Below are 22,946 nucleotides of genomic sequence, written 5' to 3' on the forward strand. Positions count from 1 at the left end.
TGAGGTCGATGTTACACCACAGCGAAACGGCGCCGACAACGTTGTCTAGAGTAGTAGGGTACTCGAAGGCAGCTTTTGTGCCAAGCATTTCGATCGCTACCATCGCTATCGTAATGAACTGAATCTGAACCCGAACAGTTATGACATGATTACATTGTGCTGAAGGGTTGATATACTTGCGAATAAACGCAATAAATAGCATACGTGCCTGTTTTTAGTATAACAAGTATCGAAACCTATGAATAAGTCCAAGCGGCTCTTTATTATTAAATGCGGAGCATCTCATGCTCGGGGCTGTGTCCCTCCCTCCCTTGTCGTTGTCGTTGTTGTCCGCCATCCGCACCCCCACTGCGCATGCCTGGCCAGACACCGCTGATAATGACTGTGGCAAGATGCCTCTAGGGATTGGCACTCCAAAGAATCTATCACGATATAGCGTCGCGTTCAAACGCCGTCGTCATCTTCCCGTAGGGAACCGCTGAAGAAGAAGGAGAAGAAGACAAAGCTGAGAAGAGGAGGGCGTGTACGTTACTCTCAGCCGGTGCACCAAAGTCATCAACCTTTACCTCACCAACGCTGACGGAGACTACCGATTCTACCACAGAGACGACAACATCGACAACAACATGATGGACGAGTTTCGGCGCCTGGAGAACCCCCGCCTACTCACCGTCACACAACAGTACTTGCGTGCCTTTGCCACCGGTGTGGACCCGGACGCGGAATTCACTCTGGCGCTCCTAAACACCAAATCACTCAATATAAAGGTTACACAATGGAACCACACGGAACCCCCATGGTGCTTCGCCTCCTCATCAGGGTTCCCGACGGGAAGATGGTGTAAGTTTTTTTCCAATCTGTTCAGACGTAATGAACAAATCCTGGCCTACTTGTGATGACGTTCCATGAAATGAAAAAAATTACTCACTCTCTTGTACTGGACTGAGGAGCCCGCCCAATTACCAGCTCGAGTTTGGTTGGTTGGGGCCAAAAGAATGGCTCGTACCCACTCTGGGGGATTGGCCAGGAAATGGACGTAACTGAGAGAAAAAAACGGGGCTAGGGGTTCAAAGAAAAAAGTTTATGCACTTCAAGTACTCGGTTAGGAAAAAAGTGTATATAAACAGGATTAAAAAAGATAAGTAGGCTGCCAGAAAATGAGCAGCGGGAACAGAGAGGCCACCCCAAATATAATATCAACACTTATGAAAAAGGAAAGGATAGACAGAAGGACAAGCGTGAGAACTACGTAAAGAAATAAAGCAAGATACGGCAGTGAAGGAGAGGCAGTGAGCGGGAAGGAATAGTGTACATAGTGGGTACCCGTAGACGGCGAGATTCCCAATTGAATGAGTGTACAGAGCGGCAAAGATCCCTGAGGCAGAAACCCAGGACTTTCGCTCCGGGTGATAATATTAGAGGAACGGAAATTGGGTGGTCCAATTGATTAAAAGTGTTTCCAGATATCTTTTTCCTATGGAGGTGAACCTTCGGCACAAGAGAAAAAAGTTCTGATGTGTCTAATTTTCATTACAAAATGCACAAAGGGGTAAGGGGGCCAGATCACATCGGTGAAAAAAAATAATTTAAATTTGGTACGCCACAGCGAAAGTTAGTTAGGCTAACTTCACATTTTCGTGATCGACTAATCTGGCACTTCCATGAGTACCGGAGGTGCTCAAACTGTGAACCTACTCACGCAGTTTCAGTCATGCATTGTAGAAGGCCTAATCTGCGGAAGCGTGCCGAGGTGAGGAAATGTATGGGCGGCAGGATTTCCACCACTGGCGAAGAAGAAGCAATAAGCCTGCAATCGTGGACATATGCAGTCGTAATGGTCGTGAAGGTTGCGTACAGCTTAGATACATTCACCTTTACGTGTTAGTGTAGGCTTCCTGCATTTTTTGTACAAAACACCTTATGGGTTCGGGCTGTCGGTATCTTCAGTTGTCTAGAGTAGTCACGGTACTAAACCACCGGGAGAATCGTTTTCCAACGCCTCGCGCTAGAACGTTTCATCTCCGTGGACAAAGACGCGTAGTAACAGAACACACCTGGACACTCGTTTTTTAATGCTCCGCGCTACTTCGTAGCGTACTTCTTGGCATGCTGCCGCATGTAGTACAAAGGAAACTTGCGGAAAACCTGTATATCATTTATTTTCTTAAATCCGGTTCACGCGAGAGACGGGGCCACCGCCTCGGTCAAGCGTGCAATTGCTGCTCCCACCGACACTTCTTAGGCGCCAAATCAGGGAGCGCCGTGTGTTAAGAGAGATGCTTCCAGTCTTTGGGTACACGTTTACACTGCATGCTTCGCCCCTTCTCAAATTTCTCGTTGGTGAAGATGGCCCGGGTTTTTTTAATTAGTTGCTGAGCTGTTGTACAGGCCGGAAGTTTGCAGTTACATTGAAGAAACCAGACCAATGATGATATTTGATGAGGGCATGCCATGCGGCTACCACCGAGCGCGCTCGGCCCGTGCCGCAGCTTTAGCAAAAAAAAAAATACTAGCGAAACCGCCTGTAGCAAGAAAATGCCAGTGCTCATGATACCGCGCCTCATGGCAACCTTCGCGTCCCTGACTGGCGCTGCGGCTTTAGCAAAAAAAGAACTCCACCGCAGTCGTCAAGCCCTATAGCGCATGTAAAAAAACTCCATCACTAATGCTATAAATTGAAAGGCACCTTGCTTGGGAGAGGTCAACGCAACCTCCGTATTCTGTAACAGCCTTCATTGATAATTGCAGACATGGCTACGAGTGTGCCAATCCTCCTTGAAACGACCTGGTATTGATCACGAAGTGCTGGTGGATATACAATGCTGAAGCTGACGTTGCATCCACCACTCGCCGCGACGAAGACGACCACTTCTCTCATGTATGTGACGACGATTATTAGCACCACCACTAGGCAACTAAACAATCATACTGAGACTTAACTATGTGTCCGGAAATGCTAACCTACTACAGCTTCGCTATTCAAGTCTTGCGGGTGAGTGCAAGAAGCCCTGAATAATTGTTGGCGTCAGCGTAGGCACCCTCTCCGTACAGCGTACTGAGGCCCAGATTCGAAAAAAAGAGACAGACAATTAAATACCCTCTGTGCAGTATATGCTGTTTATCCCAAAGAAAAGGGCATCGTTTAAAACACCTTGAACCGCAGAGAAGCTGTTTTCCTTAAAGGGCCCTAGAACGGACTAAGGCGGAGTTATTAGATAGATCAGCATTACATACTCTGCCAAAAGAAACGCTGGCCACCATAGAAGCGAGCATCGTAGCAACGTACTTCCACTGGTGAATGGGATAAAAACGCTACCTAAAATTTTGCCCAAGCTAAAACAATTATCTTTCTATTTTCTGCGGTTTCTTAATCAGCATTAAACATTATGGCCTCGTCAAGTCAGAACGTGGCGCCACGCTCACATTTCAGGTACTTTATGGCAAATTAAAGTTACATCCGCCAATCAATTTAGAAAACACTTGTGGTTACCCCACTATAGAAAACTGTGGCTTTCTTGTGAGGTAGTGGTAATGAAATCCACAAAAGTCGGTCTTCCATTTAAATAGTAAGTACAGTAAAATCCGGTACTTCGAACATGGTTAATTCGAACTTCCGGATAATTTGAATTCACGCCCTCGCCCACGCACAGCCCTGTATATTTCAATTATCAATAAAGGCTATTACAGAATACGGCGGTTGCGTTGACCTCTCCCAAGCAAGGTGCCTTTCAATTTATAGCATTAGTGATGGAGTTTTTTTACACGCGCTATAGCGCTTGACGACTGCGGTGGAGCTCTTTTTTTGCTAAAGCCGCAGCGCCAGTCAGGGACGCGAAGGTTGCCATGAGGCGCGGTATCATGAGCACTGGCAGTTTCTTGCTACAGGCGGTTTCGCTAGTATTTTTTTTTTGCTAAAGCCGCGGCACGTGCCGAGGACGCTGGGTGGTAGCCGCATGGCATGCCCTTATCAAATATCATCATTGGTCTGGTTTCTTTATTGTAACTGCAAACTTGCGGCCTGTACAACAGCTCAGCAACTAATTATAAAAAACCCGGGCCATCTCCACGAAGGAGAAATTTGGGAAGGGGTGAAGCATGCAGTGTAAACGTGTATCCAAAGACTGGAAGCATCTCTCTTACCACACGGCGCTCCCTGATTTGGCGCCTAAGAAGTGTCGGTGGGAGGAGCAATTGCACGCTTGACCGAAGCGGTGGCCCCGTCTCTCGCGGGAACCGGATTTAAGCAAATAAATGAGATAAAGGTTTTCCGCAAGTTGCCTTCGTACTACACTCGGCAGCATGTTTATAAGTATGCTACGAAGTAGCACGCGGCATTGGAAAACGAGTGTCCAGGTGTGTTATGTTACTACGCGCCTTTGTCCACGGAGATGAAATGTTGTGGCACAAGGCGTTGGAAAACGTGACTCCCGGGGGTTAGTACCGTGACTACTCGAGACAACAGCAGATACCGACATCGCGGAACCAGTAAGGTGTTTCGTACAAAAAATACAGGAAGCTTACACTAACGCGTAAGACGTGAATGTATCTAAGGTGTACGCAACCTTCACGACCATTACGATGGTTTATGTCTATGAATGCAGGCTATTTGCTTCTTCGTCCCTGTCGCAACGATCTTTACTCCATCTTTTTTGGGCAATGTTGACTAATCTTCCTAACTCTTCGTCACCAGGCCAAAGGACATAGTTCACGGGTAACTGATGATTTTCAAACCTTCCGCAAGAACTAAAAGCAGCTCTATTCGGACAACTGACGTCGTCTGGTGTCAGTTGTCCCAATAGTACCATGTTTATTGGTGGTGTGCTTATTGGGAACCAGTTTTAATAACAATAGTCTTTCTAGAGCTACTTAACCGCATAAATTTAGGTCTGTCTGTATGCCTGTCTGTCGGTCTGTCTATGACTCGATCCAGCCGCCCGGTCAAAGTGAAAAGAAAACTGTGCAATAGTCTCGTATAGCCCCCGCCAAATTTAAGCGGCTAAGTCCGGTGTCAATGTTCATCATTGCCAACATTGTTTAAAACAAACAAATCATTACGCAAATGAAAGGAAGAAAATCGCTACATAAGTAATATTTGGAGCGTTCCTTTATTTTTTAAAAAAAACTTGGATGCTTGGTTTCTGCGACAGGAAATGAAATAATACATTACCTGCACAAAACCCTCGCCTGCTGTTGCCAGCGCTACTACAGCTCCAGGCGGCATTTAAAAAATCAAACGGCAACAGTAACGAAAGGTTTCATTAGATGGGTTCCACGTACCGCTTGAAGCGCTCGTTGAGTAAGGCAACGTGGTTCTATAAACGTTGGAGTGCTTCGATTCACGCGCGTCTCCGCCGTGCGGCAGCGCTGGCATCATGGCAAGTGACTTTGAGCAGTGGGTCGCAGTAAATCGAAATTGACTTGAACAAATTTCTAGAGTGCAATCTTTGGAGGAACGAGACGGAATAGAAACACCATGACAGGTGAGCGGGAAGGGGAATGGAGGCACTTACTTGGCAGGGGCGCCAGCCGACTGTCGTCTTTCGTCGACATTTGCAACGGAAGGAGCAGATACGCAGCCATTTTTTCAGTTTTGTTGCAGTTTGTTTACATTTGGCGTGGGGAGATGGCGTCACGAGTGAAATTTAAACCCAAGGCAGCGGCGAGTTGGGCGAAAATGGCATCCTGTTTTACTGCACGCTGTGCAAAAGCGGAAAGTGGTTTGAGAAACTATGGCCACTGCTGATTATTTTTTACCCCAGAAGCAATGATTTCGCCAGCAACGATGTGGATTCTTCAGATTTTATTTCGGATGACCACTCTCCCACTCACCAGCCTCAGTGTTTGACAGGTCCTGTCACAGAAGGCTCGTTGTTGACTTCGCGGTGTATTTATAAACAAAACTTGCATAATATCTCACTCTTGCGGCATTGCTTTCATGTTTAGGGTCTGGATAACGTGCGGGGTGATATATGTTGTCCAATACACCGCACATTATCGTGTTATCATCTATAAGATATCCTTGCACTCGCTTAAAATTAGCGCTGCGGAGTGACGCGCGCTGCTTCGGAATAGGGCTAATTTTTTTTCTTGCTTTGTACCACTGAGTTGGTAATGATTTTCTGTCAGAACGGAATCAGGTATGATTGAATGCAGATTTTAGAGAGACCGACTCACTGTTCAGTGGTTTCGCGGAGGAGGAGGAGGAATAACTTTAATTGCGCAGCATGTCAGCGCTAACAGGACTGGATGAGAGTGGATCTCTCTTCACAGGATTCCATTTGCTGCCTTCGCCACCTGGCCCCTGGTAACCAGCCGCACCTTCTCCCCCAAGGCGGGGCTGGACCGCAAGATCTCTCATCGCTCGCTAGGGGTAAGGGTGGGGTTCTTAGTGGTTGAGTTGCTGATGAGGGGTGGGTGTTTTGGGCTGACGTCGCACTCTCCTATCATGTGGCGAATATTACCGAGCTGCTTGCATAACGGGCAGGTCTTGTCGTACTGATTTGGAAACATGCTATTCAGTAAGCGAGGGTGAGGGAAAGATCCTGACTGAATCTGTCGATACAGTACTCGCTGCCACCGCGTGAGTTCTGGGTGCGGGGCAGGACGTTTCTGCCTATCCTCTTGTTAGTGCCGCACTATCTCTCTGTAGGTCACTTTAGGTTCACCTCTCGCCTCCTCCTCAACCATTGCCCGGTACGTTAACGCGCGGGCCTGTCGGTGGACAAACTCATTTCCCTCCACCAAGGAGAAGGCTGGAACCCATACTATTTCAACATGGCTCTCTGGAGGTGTTTTGTCTCTCAGGATGCGAAGCACCCGCCGGGACACCCAGCCTGACTGGAAGTTCCTGTACGCCTGAATTCCCGGAAGGGTCAGGGCTAGGGCAATTACAAACTCTTCCGTTTCTTCCACATGTCTGATTTGAAACGATGCGCTCGTCAGCAGCTCGCCCCTAGTTGTCACCACCGCCACTGCTCCTGTCGTCCCCTTGTTTTTGGAGGTGTCCGTGAAGACGACAGCGTCTTCGCTCTCCAGTAGCCTGTTGAGGGCACGAGCCCTAGCCTCACGCCTGCCGCCATGGTGAGCCGGATTCATGTTCTTTGGGAAAGGCTTGGTCCTGATTGCGTCTAGCCATTTGGCCGCAAGCTGTTCTCAATCGGTCAGCTCTGCCACGCTCCAGCCGATTCTTCCCAGGACACGGCAGCCCGCCTTAGTGTGACTGAGCCTTTGTTTTTGGCTGGATAGGTGGCCCTCAACCAGCTCGTCCACTGTATTGTGTAGACGCATCTGGAGGAGCTTGTCTGTCGACGCACTCCTGGGAACTCCGATGGCTTGTTTCACTGCCTTGCGTATTACTGTGTCCGCCTGGCTCTTTCCTCCCTTGTTCATCAGGAGTTTAGGTGTGGCGTACGTTATTCTTGACACCACAAAGGCTTGTACCAGCCTCGGTTGTCGTTCTCCTTCAGTCCTTTCCACGTTGTTGCCACCCGCCGAAGCATGTGCAGGATCTGTCCTGAGGAGTGCCTAAGCTTGCGCACAGACGTAGTGGCCTTGTCTGCCTGGATGGTGAGCCCCAGAATCTTAACACTGAGCCCTGGAATGAGGTCTTCGCCCTCTAGGACCACCTAAACGTCTTCCTTCGGTGTCTTGGGCGCCTGAGGGCGGACAACCAACAGTTCATAATTTTGAGGCGAATAATCGCAGTCCACACTCCTTCGCGTATTTACCAACCACCTCTGAGCCTGCTTGCAGCGTATCTTGAATCCACCCTAAGGAGGCCGCCTTCGTTGTCCTGAGCGAAATGTCGTCGGCGTAGAGCGCGTGCCCCAAACCATCGACTACTGCAAGCGCCTTGGGAATGCCTAGTAGTGCCATATTAAGGAGAAGAGGCGACAGGACGGATCCATGTGGGATCCCCTTTCTTCCCTACACTATGGGTGGAAATACCTCTTCCCCCACCTTGATTTGAGCGCTGCGGCCTGTCAGGAAATCCCGCACATAGTTGTATCCCCGCTCTCCGCAGCCTGTGTCATGAAGGTTGGCTAGGATGCCAGCGTGGGAAACGTTCAAACGCTCCTTTGAGGTCCAACGCCAAAATTCCTCTAGGCGATTTCTTGGTGGCTTGTTTCATGACCTCTTCCTTCAGTTGCAGCAGTACGTGCTGCGTGCTTAAGTGCCTCCGAAATCCGAAAATAGTGTCCGGCATCTGATCAGTGCTGTCCAGATGTTTTCGCAGCCTATTCAACACCATTCTTTCCATAACCTTGCCCACGCAGGACGTGAGAGAGATCGGCCGTAAGTTATCTATGTGTGTTGACTTCCCAGCCTTGGGGATGAACCGGACTTCTGCCTCCTTGCAGCTGCCTGGCAACACGCCGCTTTCCCAGGTCCGGTCCATGTGTCCGAGGAGCTCTTGTCTGGATTTGTCGCTCAGGTTGTTGAAGAGTCTGTAAGTAATAGTGTCCGGCCTGGGGAACTCTGTTTATTACTTTCAGAAATGGCCGTTCGTATTTCAGAGTCGATGAAAGGCCTGTCCAAGACTTCATTAGAGGTGCCTCTGTACAGCCCAGGTTGCTCCACACTCTTCTCCGTATTCAGGTATCTGTCTTTGAGGTCTTCAATTAGTTTATTCGCACGTCCTGCGTAGTTGCTTAATGTGCTCGCCATGCTTCAGTTGGTAGCGCTTTTGCTTGGTAGCGCCATGTAGCATCGAGTGTCCCAGCTAGAAATGATAAATCTGGTGTGGTGACCCTTGAGGTGCTTGTGCCTGTACAGGTAGGAGTGTGGCCTACCCGTACCCTACATTATGGCCTCGTCAAGTCAAACCGTGGCGCCACCCTCACATTTCAGGTACTTTACGGCAAATTAAAGTTACATCCGCCAATTAATTTAGAAAACACTTGTGGTTACCCCACTATAGCAAAACTGTGGCTTTCTTGTGAGGTAGTGGTAATGAACTCCACAAAAGTCGGTCGTCCATTTAAATAGTAAGTACATTAAAATCTCGTTAATTCGAACTTCTGGTTAATTTGAATTCACGCCCTCGCCCAGGCACAGCCCTGTATATTTCAATGGGGAAAACTCTCGATATTTTGAACTCGTCGGTATCCAGCAGGGTTAATTCGAACTCTGACCCTTTGGCTTCCATCGCTCCTGGCAGAAGAAGTCTACCCAGAGTGATTACAGTGTTTTGGAAATTAAACCAAACTAAATTTACTAAAGATTCAAAACAACGAAACAGAAAAACAAGGGAGTGGCGCGCGCGCTATGCTCCTGCAACAGGATACAGAGCGTGCCACTCCACCGGCACCAGTGCTCCGGTGCATGCCATTATTATTTACGAAACATCATTTACAAAATCACCGGCCACAAGCGTTTAGTAGCGCCTAATTCGCGATAACGAGTCCAGATGTGGCTTCTTCGTGTTCTGCCAGCGCAGTGTGGGGCGATTTCCATTCATTCCAGCGCCCTCCCGCTAATTCAAACTCCGCTTAATTTGAACAATTTTATGGTCCCCTTCGAGTTCGAATTATCCATCTTTACTCTACTATGCTTTCATGACACCAAGATTGCTTTCGCCATCTAGCGGCTGGTGCAAGGATCTTAACGTTGAGTTCCGGTTCCTCTTTCCCCGTTATGTCCCCCTAGAGCAGCGTTTGCCACTACATTTATTAGTGCAACTTTTCGACTGGGAAGTTATAATGCCGCCGCACAAGGTCCGGTGACCCATTGTCTGTTGTTGACTCCGTGGATAGACACAAGAACGAGTTCACCCCGTTACCTTGGAGAGAGCATTGCGGATGAGAAACTTCACAATCGGAAACAAGAGGTATTGTGCGCCGTACTGTCCTGGAAACATATCTCACTCTGGATGTCTACAACCTTACAGTAAAAAGGGCTTTGCTTGATCACCTCGCGAATACTCCAAGGGTGGTCAAGCGACATTTTTATATATCTGGCATGTTTTCTTCGTAGTATTTTGCAGACTGCATTAATTACACATGACATGAGAGCTGCGGTGGTGGTCAGCCTTCCACTATCAGGGCCCGGGACTGATTGTTGGGGGTGTGAGCACAGCTGTTGCCGACTTGCATCCGTCGCAGCTGTACTTCGACTGAGCACGGATTTCAGCGATGGAGTTTGGGCCACAGGCGCGCCGTAGTTTGCTGATCTTGACACCTTGGGTGAAGAGAAAGTTGTGCACATAGTAAATATTGAAGCAATGTAAAGTCTGTTTTACGCCTAAGAAATATCTTTGTTATTTAGTGGGTACCAGACTTGCTTAAACACTAATACTGTGTAACTGTTAACATGAACTTTTAATCAGATGATTCCAATGACATCACTCCCACACTGTTCGTAATGACCAACATTTTTTTGTGCGCAGTACTTTGGCGCGCGTAGCGTGGCTTGGTGGTGGCGACGGTTATGTCCGCTTTGAGCTACGTGAACAGTACGGTGAACTTGCAGCCGCCAGCGGCGTGGCACCGTGCGACCGCTGAAGGCCACACCAACGTGCCACGGCAGCGGTCGAGTAGTACCAGTCCTGCACGTGCGATTGCGTCCGAGCTCTCCCCCGACTTTTTAAAGCGGATTATATTCTCGATGAGATGGTCCATGCTCGCGGAAGTGGCTCTGGAGAAGTTTGAATGAGTAGGCGCCACACATCACCAGCAACTAACCTGAATTACCTGCTTATATTTCACAAAAGTTCAGTTTTTCAATCTAGCCGTGAAAGGCCATCAGCGAAAACAATCAGGTCAGTCCCTGTCAAGTAGTTTTGTTGCCAGTAGACAGCACCAGCGTTCGCTGTCATTTACCGTACATTATGCCTAAAATACATCCCATAATTTTTATTGCGGCAGCACTAGGTCAGTCAACCACACAAAATCCATGAACTTTTAAATATGTGCGCATACTTTGACGCCTGACAAAGGGTATCATGCCTACAAAGAAGCGTATACCCACAGAGGTATATCAGAAAACTCTTAACAAAGCAAATTAACTCCTTCGTTTCAGTCAATCAAAGACTGCAATCAATCACTAACTTGGTAGGTTATGGCCAACAACTTCGAAGATTGACTGATCAATTCATAAATCCACCGAACGCTCCAGTGATTGCTTGATTGAATAATTTGTTGATTGAATAATTGTTCGATTGCTTGATTGTGTAGTTTAACGTGACGACGCTGCACTGGGCTATCAGGCACGCCATTGTGGACGGCTAGAGAAAACAGTGAACACCACGGGATCCTTCAAGTTAGCCGAAATCCGGACTTACGGGGCCTTGCGCGTTTCGCCTCCATTCGGCAGCGAGGAACATTTAGTTTCGACAATAACAAAGCAGGGCGTCTGCTCTGAATCCGAATACAGTGTTACAGGCGCGTAGCCAGGAAATATTTTCGGGAGGGGGGGGGGGAGCGGTCTACCAAAAGATGAGATGGGGAAATATGTAGGTAAGGCTTCTTGCACGTTGTTTTTCAAACGATGCTTGAAATGACTGACTTTAACATGCGATTTGTGTATGCTGAACGCTAACAGTAAAGCCCACAGTAGATTATGATGATGATGATAATAGTGATAATGACCTAAATACCCGTTCGCCGGTCTATGAGTAGGCCACGGGTGATTCGTTCGTCCGTATAGCAGGCGGTTATGCGGGCATGCGCTCGTGAGCCTGATCATAAGTGTGCTCGTGAGTGGCGCGCGGTACCCGAGGTTTGTCAGGCAGAAGTGATGGGCAACACTGGGTGTTTACTGTCAGGATTGGCGTGCTTTAGATTTTACTTTACAAGGGTTTGGTAAGGCGATTGCAAACGTCGGCAAAACTCTCTGCTTTTTCAATAAAGAGCCTTCTCTCTCTCCTTTAGACGAGGAACTACTAAGATTTGTTATCACCTATGAAGTACAGTCGAGCACGATTTGAAGGTTATCGCCCCAGAATCGAGTAGCCATGTGTGCCACGGTCCTGCGGTTTTGTTTCAGAACCATGAAAATCAAGAGTTCGCACTGATGTCTCCTTTTTGGCTGTTCTATGTTACGACAATGGCCCGCATGACTTATTTGCCACCCTTTGGGTTTCAAGCTTTGCATTCGTTGTTATCAAGAACAGACTTCGTTGCCTTTTATCAACGCCGACGATAATAAAACTGGCATGGAAGATTTGTAAAGCTCGTGTTCGGTCTGCTTGATTTGAAAGAGTAGCTTTCCCGCGTTAACCTTCGAATCGTGTGGACTGCACGTGCAGCACATTCGTATATTATGGCGGTGAAGCTAGCAAACGTGCGGCGTTATCCTGAAGTAATCGACTTTTTTGTCATTTTAGGGCTAGTAACGTGAATAGTAAACTTTTGCTCAGCGGCACGCCTTATTGCACTGCTGTCGAACGTTGAGCTGGTTGCACGTTTCTTAAATTTCATGCTATTTCTATCCGTTAAATCGAACAGACAGTAAAAGTCCGGCTTCAGTAAAATTCCGGTTAAGCAAGTACACAATGCTGATTCTAACCAAGAGGGAGGTCAATGAAGCACCAGAATATGGCCAAACAGACAAAGCTCCGAAATAAGGAGAATTGTACCGTTTTGTTTCATAAAGCAGAAATTATGGAACTACATTATACAATGAGATGTGATGTCTCTAGAAAAATAAACATATCAAGGATTGATATGTTCAGTCAACATATGATATGTTGACTGAACAAAATACAGTGTCACACTTTGTCATGGGATTATACTTTGTACCAGTGTAAAGACAAGGAATGACACGCTAAAGTCCAGACCACATGTATGCTATATGAGGCTTTTACTGCTGTTCCGCCATTTTCCGGCCGTGCTGTTCCGCTAGCGAAACAGCTGCACTGTCTCCATCTGCTCGCGGCATGTTCTCGGCGCAGCCCGGTGTATACGGTGCGAAATGCGCTTGGGCTGTATATGTTGACATGTACAGCATCTGGAGCGGGCGCAGGGATCAGACGTTGACGTAGCGCTTGTGGTCAGCTTTATATGAGCAAGAATGTCCTTAAAACTGCAGGGTCAGCGCCTGTAGGCGACTTCAGGTGGTTCTTCAGGCTACTTAAACCGTACCCCAGGCTGGAACGAAACATTTCCAATGGCAGGGGGGGGGGGGGGGCACGGGCCCGGTGTGCCTCCCCACCTGGCTACACCCCTGTAGTGTTATACATACCCAGACAGTGGCGCATGTAGCATATGTGTACTTGACAACGTTCTACAGCAGGAATTATTGCAATGGACGCGCAGCGCACGAAGTAAGCAAGATGCATATGAACCCGCTTCCCAAGATTGTAATCCACCCGACGTTGGCCACCGCGCCTAGACCACCTCTACCCCAGACGTTACCATAACTTTCTGTACCAGCCACCCAGAACTTCGGCTGCTTAGACTTGTTATAAAGAAATGCTATTTGAAAATAACTACTGAATTGGTAGCTTACACGAAACCATGTGCGTGTAGTAACATGGGCACTCGTAGCAGTGGATGTTCTGATAAACGTAAGCGCAGACTTCACCCTCCTTGCAGACAGGAGCCTGAAAAACAATGGAAAACCGCATGCAGACAAAAACACGCTGACAAAGTTTCTGGCGAATACACAACTATTCATTCCAGACCTGCTATCGCTTGATAAAACCTCTACGACCATGTATATTTACATAAGAAACTTCTGCTTTTCTCTTTTGCAGCGCGTAAGGGATTGCGGAGGCACTGGAGTTTGGAGGGGATCATATTGTCGAAAAGAGACGTGAAATGGTTAGGGCTTCCGCGAGTTGGTGCATAATTACAAAGAGGTGATTGCCGATTCGCAATTTTCGTTTTTTTTTTCTAATTGAGATTTTCATACGCATGTGCGAAGCCATTATGTGCATGCAGAGCGCCCGAGGAACTGGTTTCCCACGTGATGCTAGACTGTCCATTATATTCATGGCAAAGACGTGAACGTTTAAACAAACTCCCATTACATAAACATTACATTACATGGTATGTTTAGCATTTTTACTAGGACCATGACCTGATGCTGGGCTTCAAAATAAGATTTTTCGTGCCCTGAATGTGTATGTGACCTTGACAAGAAGAGCGACAAAGTATTAGGTGACGTATTAGCTCTTTTACAATGACTCAGTGAGCACCAACCCAGGCGGACATTATATAGGCAACTATAAGTACTCACGAAATTGTTGTGCACCGTGAACTTGTAAAGCCGGGTCTATGAACCTGTATTGGTGAAATGGAGTAGCTGGGAGCACATTCGCTTCCCACCTCTCCACTCGATAAACCCGTTAAACCACCATTCATTTTCTTTGCAAGTACAAATTACTGTTTCTTCGTTGTAGCATGTCGTATGCATGTTCAGTATCTTGGGGCTCAAATAAAGGTGTAATATTTTGGGGCTCTAATAAAGGTGTATCTTTTTACGTATCCTATCGTGGTATAACTTAAATAATGAAGGTAGATAGCGACTTAAGCAGCGTTTCAAATAAAACAATAGGAATATTTAAACTAGAATTCTTAGCCTTACTGCGTCTCTTGAGAAGTGTAGGCGCTCAATTTTGAATTCTTTTTTCTTCACAGGCACGTGCACTTTGCAAGCACTGCATCAACCACTTATACACAAATTTGCAGCCGAAATAGTGGTTTGTTTTAGCAGTGCTATTCTAGATGGCACCACTGTAACACCTGGTATTCGTCCCTAAACATACGTATACTGAACATCCTCGAGATAATCGGCGTCCTCGAAGAGTCATGACCAGAACCGGTCAAAGTTATTCTCATTGACTGCACACAGCCCGAATACTGTCAGTGAAAGTCCCGTGCGGCAAACACGCGCACTCAGGTACTAAGGTATATTGCCAAGGAGCGATACCACCAGCCCTCAAAAACTCACGGCCAATCAAGGTTTTTCCATTCGAATGCAACTTGGCCACCACAACCATCATCATCATCATCATCATCCCCATGAATAACGGCCCACTAGGTCACTGCAGGACGATGTCCTTCCCCATTAACCTCCAGTCGCTACTGGTCCGCGCCGTACGGGCCAGTAATACGGGACCTCTGCAATACATGAAGCGCAACCTTTCTCGTGTTCCCCGCGATTTGAAATGGCCCTTCGGAAGTGGAATCTTCTGCCCGTCTAGTTGCAATTCAGCTACTTTTATTTCAATTTCTCCAGCACGGTCAAAGACATCCCGGACTAGGCATGCCTCCCAGCGGGCGAGTGCCCCAATACCAGCCCCTTGACTCAAAGTTTATTTATCATCATCACGTTTAAAATTTTTATGTGCACTTTAGTTACTCGAAATGCTTTCGATCACAGACAGAATAACTTGCCTACCTTAAATAAGCGCAACAATTTTAAGAATGCCCACAAGCATCACTGTTAGCGAGCCCTCATGTGATTTCAAATATTATTCTCTCCCGCATCTTCAGGTTCCAGGGCAGTGGGAAAACATTAACCGCAATTCGTACAGGGCCTTTCATTCTGGCGGACACGAGCCATCACAAATTGCATTCCTATAGCCGTAGCATCTTAGCAATAGGTCACATTACAGTTTACCCTCGATAACTCTTTCACCCCGCAATTTTACATTTCTGCATCTTCTAGCTCATCAACGATCCCGGAAAGCAACTCCCCTCTAAAAAAAATGGCTCCATTCCGCACTGTGGAGGTGGTTGTAAACCAAATCTCTAAACGACACCAACAAGAATTGCCCATGCTATGTCCCTTGAATTCACGCATGTGGATCTACAAAGAGTGAAACCAGATACCGCCAGGCGTTACCTGGACTTGGTGGGGGAGGCGCCCTAACGCATACGCGTCGGCCACGGCCGCGCTAGAGCGGCGGAAGCTTCCGCTGTAGCCAGCGCCGTGCCTGTCAGAAAGGAAGTGGAGAGGAGCGTCTTTCGAAGGGTGATACAGCGGAACCTAGCCATCCTGGTGTGCTAGGTCAGGCTACACCACCGCGCGTCACAAGCGCATACACCGAAACAATTAAGCATGTGAGCTTAGTGATTCCCATTTGTACCGATTAAAACTGGTTATTTTGGTAAATCTGAGAATTTCAAAGAAGCCGAGGGAACTTTTATAACCACTATTTATCAGCACCAGTTGCCCTTTTCGTCATTTTATTACCTGTCAAAACACAACCGAATTGGTATTCACCAATTTAGAAAACAGAGTCCCTTTCGTGGCAAGCAGTGCGCATAAAGTAGCATTTCTCTAGCGGCCAGATGTATGTAGGTAGTCTCTACATTTTGTTTTGCCGCCCTGCAAACCAATCCTGAAGGTATCGTTGCCGTGTGACTACTAATTCCCTCGGGTCTGTGTTACCAGGAGGTGCTGTCGTAAAAGTGCGCAATGGACGCGAAGCTGTGACAAAACAGGCCAAAAACGAACATCGCTAAAACAGATGACAAAGCCGACGGTATGTTCCCGCTGACGCGAACGCCGGGGTCAGCAGACTTGGGCGCGAGAAGAACGCTCGGTAATAGCGCCCATTGGCTGCGTCATCAACGCTGTGCTCTGTGAGTGAGAAGCATCCTTCCCCTCCCGAGCCCGGTATGGAGTTGGCTGGTATAAGTAGAAAGACACCGTTGGCTGGTATAAGTAGAAAGCTTTGCTTCGAAAATGGGCCGTTTCTGCTAGGATCGCTTCAAATGTCGTCGAAAGGCGACAGTCTTCTGCCACCCTGACACTACTGCGCAAGTCTTACCTCCACCCGCCCACCTCTCACGCTCTTCCCCTCCTCCCTTGGTGCTGCTGTGATAAACGCAATAAATGTTTCCTATATTCAATTGTTTAGTGTTTCCACTATGGAAAGCCAGATCAAAACTTTCGTCTTTAAGATTCCCAAGAAAGTTTATCGCCTTTAAACGTACCTCTGAGGACATGCGGTGAACGAATAGTCAACGCGCTGTGTTGAGAACGACAGGCAATTACAGTAGCAACAACATACGCTGTTACCGTATTCTATGGATCGGCAGCTGAACTAGTCAGATGCGCATGGGAGCACCGAACAAGAACAGCAAGGCGCTTGCCAGAATTTTCGGTCTATCACGTACCTACGCAATCCCCTAAAGACTCCAGATGGTGTCACAGTTTTGTAACTGCCCCCTGCTGCTATGACCTTCACGATCAGCTGCCGGCGGCGCACCGTGCCATTGGCAGCTGAGCACGGAGGGTATGGTGCAACGCGCTAGACATATCGGCCCACTGGATCACAGCAACCGCAATATTATAGCTCCTTTCACTAGGCTAGATACAACAAGGGTGCTACAGCGTTACAGTGTTTTCATTTTACCAACTACGAATAGCAAAGTCTCCAAACAGGTAATCAGACATGCTTGCGTACGCGCTGACCGATGATCGTTGCAGCGCGTAGCTTTCTAGAAGGATAAACCTCGCAAAACTACCCCGTCGCCATGGTGTGTAACGTAACCCTACGCCTATTTGATTAGCTTGCGTAATGCTTTCCCCTGGACAAATCTACGCAGCATTAATCTTGAATACATGCTCATCAAAAATAGGATTTTGCCTTACCGAACCAATGTTTTTGTAACGTACGTTATGTTTGTCGCAAGGACGTCCTCCTTGGAGGGCCGCTTGCCAATTAATGTGAGCCGCGTCGAAATTATAACATCGGCAAGCGTAACTGGTGTTCCCGTACGTTGTGAGCGCATAAAACATATTTACATTATTCTGCTATTGTCATGTGAGTAGGAACGCCTTAATGAGGCATTGTTAGGAAACGTGTAGGATGAGGAATCATGAGAAATTTGTGCTTCGTGACACTGGCCTATCACAATATACTCGCGCGTATGCAGACCAATCGTTTTATACTCCGATCGGGTATTAACTGTTGCCCTCTTATAAATAACGACCATTTTCTCCAGGACACCGTAATTCATATTCATATATGTTAATAGTTGGGGCACGCTACTTGTGTGTCGGACATCTCTTCTGCAACCGGCAAATCACTGAAGCGGACGTCGCCTACAGTAGCAGTCACCGTGGGTTTACTCATGCCTTCCTGCAAAATGGGGCGCTGGAGGCCTTTAAGCGGCACTTCTCGGGGATACTATCATGGCGTAGAAGCAAGAAGATTCCATCACCATTAAGTCCGGATATTGTAATCAGAGCGGCCCTTGTTGACTGTTAATAACGCTACTCTCTTAATATAAAGTTGGAAACATATTATAAAATATACTGGCCTTGGCTTGAAGACACTATTTTCTGTATATTAAGAAACAATAAATTTTCTCAGCTAACCTAGAAGTGACGAATACATTTTCCGACAAGCACGTGCTCATTAGCGCTTACAATTCAAGGTAACGCTCAAATACCACTATACCAAACTATGGTTTGGAGAAAGCAAAACCGCTGATTGGTTTTTGTTTGCTGGCTTGTTTGCCTACCGGCTTGTTTGTCGACTGTGCCCTGCAACAAAAAGAAAAGCAACACGGCGCAGCACGCGCGTCCTGTACAAACATTATAGGACGTGGTCTGCGCTACGGAGAAACGATGTCGGAGTAAATCGCCTTGGATAAAAATACAGTAGACTCTCGATAAACGGAACTTCAAGGGACCGGAAAAATTAGTTCCGTGTAACAGAAGTTGCGTTTACTGAGAGAGATGTTCTAAGGTGCAAATTTATGTGGGTACACACTTCTAAGGGCATTTCATGGACCTCTAACCACTAGAAAGTGACTGTAGCTGATAGTTTTCAGAAAGCAGGAAAACTACAAGAAGCGTAGGCACAGCATTCACAAAGTTGATTTGGCAACAATGAGTCGCTGTGCACTACAAAATGCGTCAATTCTTTTTGTTTGAGTCCTTGCAACTGCATCTTCACGGAGGCTAGAGGCCTTAACTTCGCGAGCGCTTACGAGCCACCGAATGTAGAAGACGGCGACGTGGTAATGAAGGACGAATAGCACAACTATGGCACGAACGAGGCGACAGGAGGTGACCCCTGTAGCCTCGGCGTCTAGAATCGAGACCGAACGACTGGAAAAAGAACTGCGATGTTGCATTCGTTGCGCTAACACGGCTAACCACTTACGAGACGAGGTTTACGAGCCCAACAAGGATAAGAAAGCATGGAGGAAGAAAAAAAAAACAAGAATGAAACAGCCGGAACCGTAAAAAGCTGATTCTCATGCCAGTGAATTTCACAAGTTCCATTTCTGGTTCCGTTTACACGGTGATGCGGAAATTTTAGTTTCGATTACCGAGAGTTTTTTTACGTTATCTGAAAACAAAACCAACCAAATTCCAGGCAACTGTTCCGTTTAAGCGGCAATTCCGTTTAAGCGATTTCCATTTATCGAGATTCTACTGTACCCCGATGGAAGTATACAGATATAACATTCCTCTAAACGAACAAGAACCCTTTATATGTATTCTTTTTCTGTGTGGTTGTCGTAGCTGTTTGGCAAGACATGTGCCTCTTAATAGTCGTGAAGAAAGGGGGGGGGAGGGGGCGGAGAGGGTGCTTCGTCAGGTGTATGAACAACAATTTTACGCACGCTATACAAGAACAGCCGGTATTCTCCAAAACCTCTCGGTTGGCGTAGAGTCCCCAATGTCGAAACACTTACGCCTTATGTTACAATCCTCGTGATCTCGTGCATAAAATCTTTTTTATGCCACACAGACTAGCACAAAATGTGCTACACAAGATATTTTGTTCAGGACATTCGCGCACACCAGATACGTCAGACCATTCACTGTGGTACTATTGTATTGCTTTCTTATTTACGCCAACAGGTAATTACCTGCATGTACTTTACTAGATAGAAGGTTTTTCTGCGGACCTATAAGTTCCGCTCACTATGAAGCCATCCCGTGTGAGAATAGCTTTCTCATACAAGGGTAGAATTGAATAAAAAGCGAAATTTAGCAGCCGACACTTACGATGCCACAAGTTACACACCTCAGATCACAGCATAAGTATGTTTTATAACTACCCCTGTCTAGGTCCCTTACTAAGACATGCAAGAATCACTAAGTTCTATTGTTTTTCTCGAAACTTGCCTTTTTTGTGATGAATTTAGCGGAAATCATGCTACGCGCACGGGCTATGCACGCTAAGAAGTGGAAACGAGCTTTTTTAGTCGGTGTGTTAATCTGTAACTAAGGTTCTCCCACAGCTTCTCTCATTAAAAGTAACTTTATGCAAACGATGACAGTAAAATTATTCAGATTGTAATTGTGCCTACCGGAGACAAGCAGACACAAAATTGGCCACTGTGCATAGAGCTTCTTGCTTTCTTTAACACAAAGTATCTGCTCCCAAATCGAATTCTAAATATACCGGCTATTAACACGTCCCTCTAACATGCGACTCATAGGGGTACAAAGGAAAACTATGCAGCAATATTTCGAAAGTTCAAACTGGAAAATATTATCGCCATGGCTGGCCGTCGTACAAGGTTACCAGTTCAAACTCAGAACTGTCATCTGTTTAGAGCAGTATGCAAGCTGCCTGTGTCGAACGAACAAAATGGACTGTGCGTAGCTGCTGAGGAAAATATCGTTTTAGGGGCAACCACCTCTTGGTATCGCTAAACATGCATCAATTGGTGTCGTGTTCCAGGGGACTATTGGTGTGGATATTACGCAACATTTGCACTACTGACTTTGTTCTTACCCGAAAAACCCTTTGAGTAAAATCGTGTGGCAAAATAAAACAGTTAAAGCATCCAAAACAGAACGTGCGTGTGCATTTTAATTATTTCTTTCTTTTGTGTGATGAATGTATTACGCTCCGCAGAAAACATTATTGCTTCTTCGGTGCGTATTTTGACCTCAAAGGGAACCTAAAACACGCTTTGAGCACTGCAAATAAACCTCCGCAACGTGCAGATTAGGCTTCCAGGAATACCTGAGCCAGATATTACACGTGGACGTGAAGCAGTAAGCTCACAACTCGCTGTTAATAACGCAAATAAACCAACCACGATCTCTGCAAATTCTGTGATAATGCGCCACTGTAATAACGTTATTACAGCCATGGCTGTGATTTCATGGTTTAGTTTTCGCCTTTCTTGTGACTATCAGCCTTCGTCGGCGCTGCGCACCAACCTCTCCTAGGCATGAATATGTGCGAATAGTTCTGGCGTTTCTTTTGTGCTTTCTGTGCGACCGGAGGTTGAGTGGCCAACCCAATGCTGCTCTTTCAATCAAAGAACAAGCGTTTATTGCTTCAAAAACGCCCTACCAGCCTGAGCGCGCGCTTGCGAGCAGGTATCAAGAGTGCCTGCTTCTTTGTTGCAACAGGCCGGAAACAAACTCCTCCCCAATGCGGGAAGAAAATTGAGAACTGCCCAGGCTGTGATATATCTAAGGCCTCCGAAGAGAACGCCACGAGCCGCCGACATCATGTCCGGGAGAGAGCGCGCAACTTTAGTCGCGTAGTCCGCGGTCTGGTTAAGAAGCAACGATTATGCGCGATATTTCATCTCGCGTATCTCCGGCGATAGTGGATGAATTGATTTAAATATTGCGGGAAAAGTTTGCTGGGTCAATAAACTTTACCCCGAAATACATTCCGAGTAGTGTGTCATGAGTGGTGCAGTGTCAGTTTAACAATGGAGGCCGCTTGTTGTGGTTCGGTAGTGAAAATGAGCGCAGTATAACATTGTTGCATTAGGCTCCTGAACAAAATTTTCTCTGGTTTCTGCATTTTTGTTCTGGCGTATTTCAGTCATTTCGAAAAAAGCTCCTCATATATTGATCAAACGACAATGAACGTAACTTTAGCCCTACCAAAGGAGGACAAGTCACACTAAGGGGCTGCAACGTCTCCCTTGTGTACTTTAGTCGGCGCTGGTTTTCGCTTCCGCAGTGTAATCATCACGGCCTCACGGCTTATTACCAGTATGTCCTTGTTTAATCAAGTCAGTGAGCTCAATAAAGCCGTTACTGCTCCATCAACCCTTTTATCGTCCCTTAAGTTGCAGATTTGAGACTAGCTTGCGCTTAAGCAGACACCTGTGACACATACAGGACGACACATGCGATTGCGCAATCCCAAGATGATAAAAAATACACAAACGAAATACGCACCTTTTCTCCTCCGCACCTGGTTTCGTGGTTTTCAAGAATAACGCCTACAAGACGTAAAAATTGTGAAAATTAGGTTGACGGAATAGGGGCATTAGTGATTGATGATGATGATGTTTCTGGGTGAGAGGCACACGCCCAAGCAGCGGATCGGTCAAATATGAGTGGTATAAAAAGATCTTGTATAGTTATTTATTTATTTCACAATAATGCAGGCCAATGTTCTGGCCCAAGCAGGAGTGGGTACATCGAAACATAATTGTAAAAAACAACAGACAACAATACAACAAAAACAAAAGTTACGAACGAAGGTGACGCTCCACGTAACCAAGAAACCTACTAGAATTAAAGATGTCACAGGGCAAACAATTCCAATGCTCCACAGATCTAGGGAAAAAACTATATTTAAATGCAGTTGATGGGGCAAAAATTGGGGTTAGAGCACGTTCATGACCATGACGAGTACCCCGTGCTGATAGCTCTTTCACACTGTCAGGGAGATCAATTTTTACATTACCACACAAACAATTGTAAAGAAAGGAAAGAAGACTGAATTTTCACCGACATTCTAATGTAGAAATATCGTTTAATTGCATTAGGGTGGTTGGGGAATCAAGCCTTCGATATTTGCCAAAAATAAACCTAACTGCTTTTCTGTTAATACGTTCCAGATTCATAAAATCTTTCTTGGTATGCGGATCCGAAATAACGGAAGCATACTCAATCTTCGAACGAACACAGGTATTATAGGGCAGAAGTTTAGTGCGCGAATGTGCAGATGCTAGTTTTCTTTTTAGAAACCATAGCTTACGTAATGCGGAAGTGGTAATGTCAGATATGTGGGTTGACCAAGTTAGCTTACTCGTGAG

At 46.5% G+C, this 22,946-nt stretch overlaps 1 protein-coding gene across 1 annotated transcript in view; it reads right to left on the reverse strand.

The window, feature by feature from the left end:
- Nucleotides 1-5,291: 5,291 nt before the first annotated feature.
- LOC144149009 (uncharacterized) overlaps nt 5,292-22,946 on the reverse strand; it is a 31,184-nt gene continuing 13,529 nt past the window's right edge. Inside the window, exons 6-8 of the mRNA XM_077680537.1 lie at nt 22,081-22,124; nt 13,450-13,543; nt 5,292-10,179 (exon numbers count right to left, since the gene is read on the reverse strand). Coding sequence (XP_077536663.1) covers nt 10,040-10,179; nt 13,450-13,543; nt 22,081-22,124 — 278 coding nt within the window. The 3' untranslated portion in view covers nt 5,292-10,039. The remainder of the gene's footprint in view (nt 10,180-13,449; nt 13,544-22,080; nt 22,125-22,946) is intronic.

The sequence above is a fragment of the Haemaphysalis longicornis genome, unplaced genomic scaffold (assembly GCF_048455015.1).
Source record: "Haemaphysalis longicornis isolate Haplotype H1 unplaced genomic scaffold, Haemaphysalis longicornis Haplotype H1 scaffold_8, whole genome shotgun sequence".
Taxonomy (NCBI): domain Eukaryota; kingdom Metazoa; phylum Arthropoda; class Arachnida; order Ixodida; family Ixodidae; genus Haemaphysalis; species Haemaphysalis longicornis.